The 819-nt window shown below is 40.5% G+C and overlaps 1 protein-coding gene across 2 annotated transcripts in view; it reads left to right on the plus strand.

Annotated features, from left to right (window-relative positions):
• Positions 1-819, plus strand: part of LOC119593681 (adhesion G-protein coupled receptor D1-like) — a 38,305-nt gene that overhangs the window by 35,243 nt on the left and 2,243 nt on the right. For both annotated transcript variants that reach the window (XM_037942638.1, XM_037942639.1), the window contains exon 9: positions 476-675. In XM_037942638.1, coding sequence (XP_037798566.1) covers positions 476-675 — 200 coding nt within the window. The remainder of the gene's footprint in view (positions 1-475; positions 676-819) is intronic.

An 819-nucleotide genomic window follows, 5' to 3' on the forward strand; every position in this document is an offset into this window, starting at 1 on the left:
TCAGGGGTCGGGAATTTTTTTTGGAGTTACATACATAACTTTTTGAGTAAATGAATTTACCCTCAACTTCAAAGCACACCGGTGTTCAAGCCAATTTACTCTTACGGTCATGAAAGAGATATATATTCACAAATTCAAATTCAGAAAATATTAATTGAATCCACTATCATAGGGAAATAAAACAGTCACCCATGAAGAATTCTATTCACACCATCTACATTTCAGAATTTGGAAAAATTATATTTTTTTTTTCATTTTTGATACAAGAAACAATTCAAGACAAAGGATTCTGATGCTTCAACAACGTAAATGCTGTCTTCATGAACCAACCAATTTCTGTACACTGTTTTCACTGAAGTGTCACTCATGCTACACGCATTAATTGCCTCGGAATATATAGATTTACTCCATTTTAGAGGTAAATTACCCCTGTTCCCCCACCACTGCTCTATACTCACCCTACAGTCATCCTTAGGTGTTGACAAGTCGCAGCTTCTGAGTGCCCGCATCTCCCAACGGACGAACCTGATCATCCTGCCGCTTGTCTTCGCCCACTGGATGGTCGGCATGATGTCCGAATACGAGCAGAACCTGCCTCTCTACGGAACCTTCTCTGTGCTCAACGGAGTAACCGGCGGAGTGATCTTCTTCCTCCACTGCACCAACAACAGCCAGGTAAGGAGAGGGAAGCGAAAATCACAATAGGTAAAGAGATAACTAAGTCTATAGAAGTTTAGGAATATTAAGGAACTGAATCTCGATTGTTCACAACGAAGGGAAACCAGTAGTTGGGGGAATAAGGACATTAGTCGGAAGTAA

This window comes from Penaeus monodon, chromosome 32, assembly GCF_015228065.2.
Source record: "Penaeus monodon isolate SGIC_2016 chromosome 32, NSTDA_Pmon_1, whole genome shotgun sequence".
Taxonomy (NCBI): Eukaryota; Metazoa; Arthropoda; class Malacostraca; order Decapoda; family Penaeidae; genus Penaeus; species Penaeus monodon.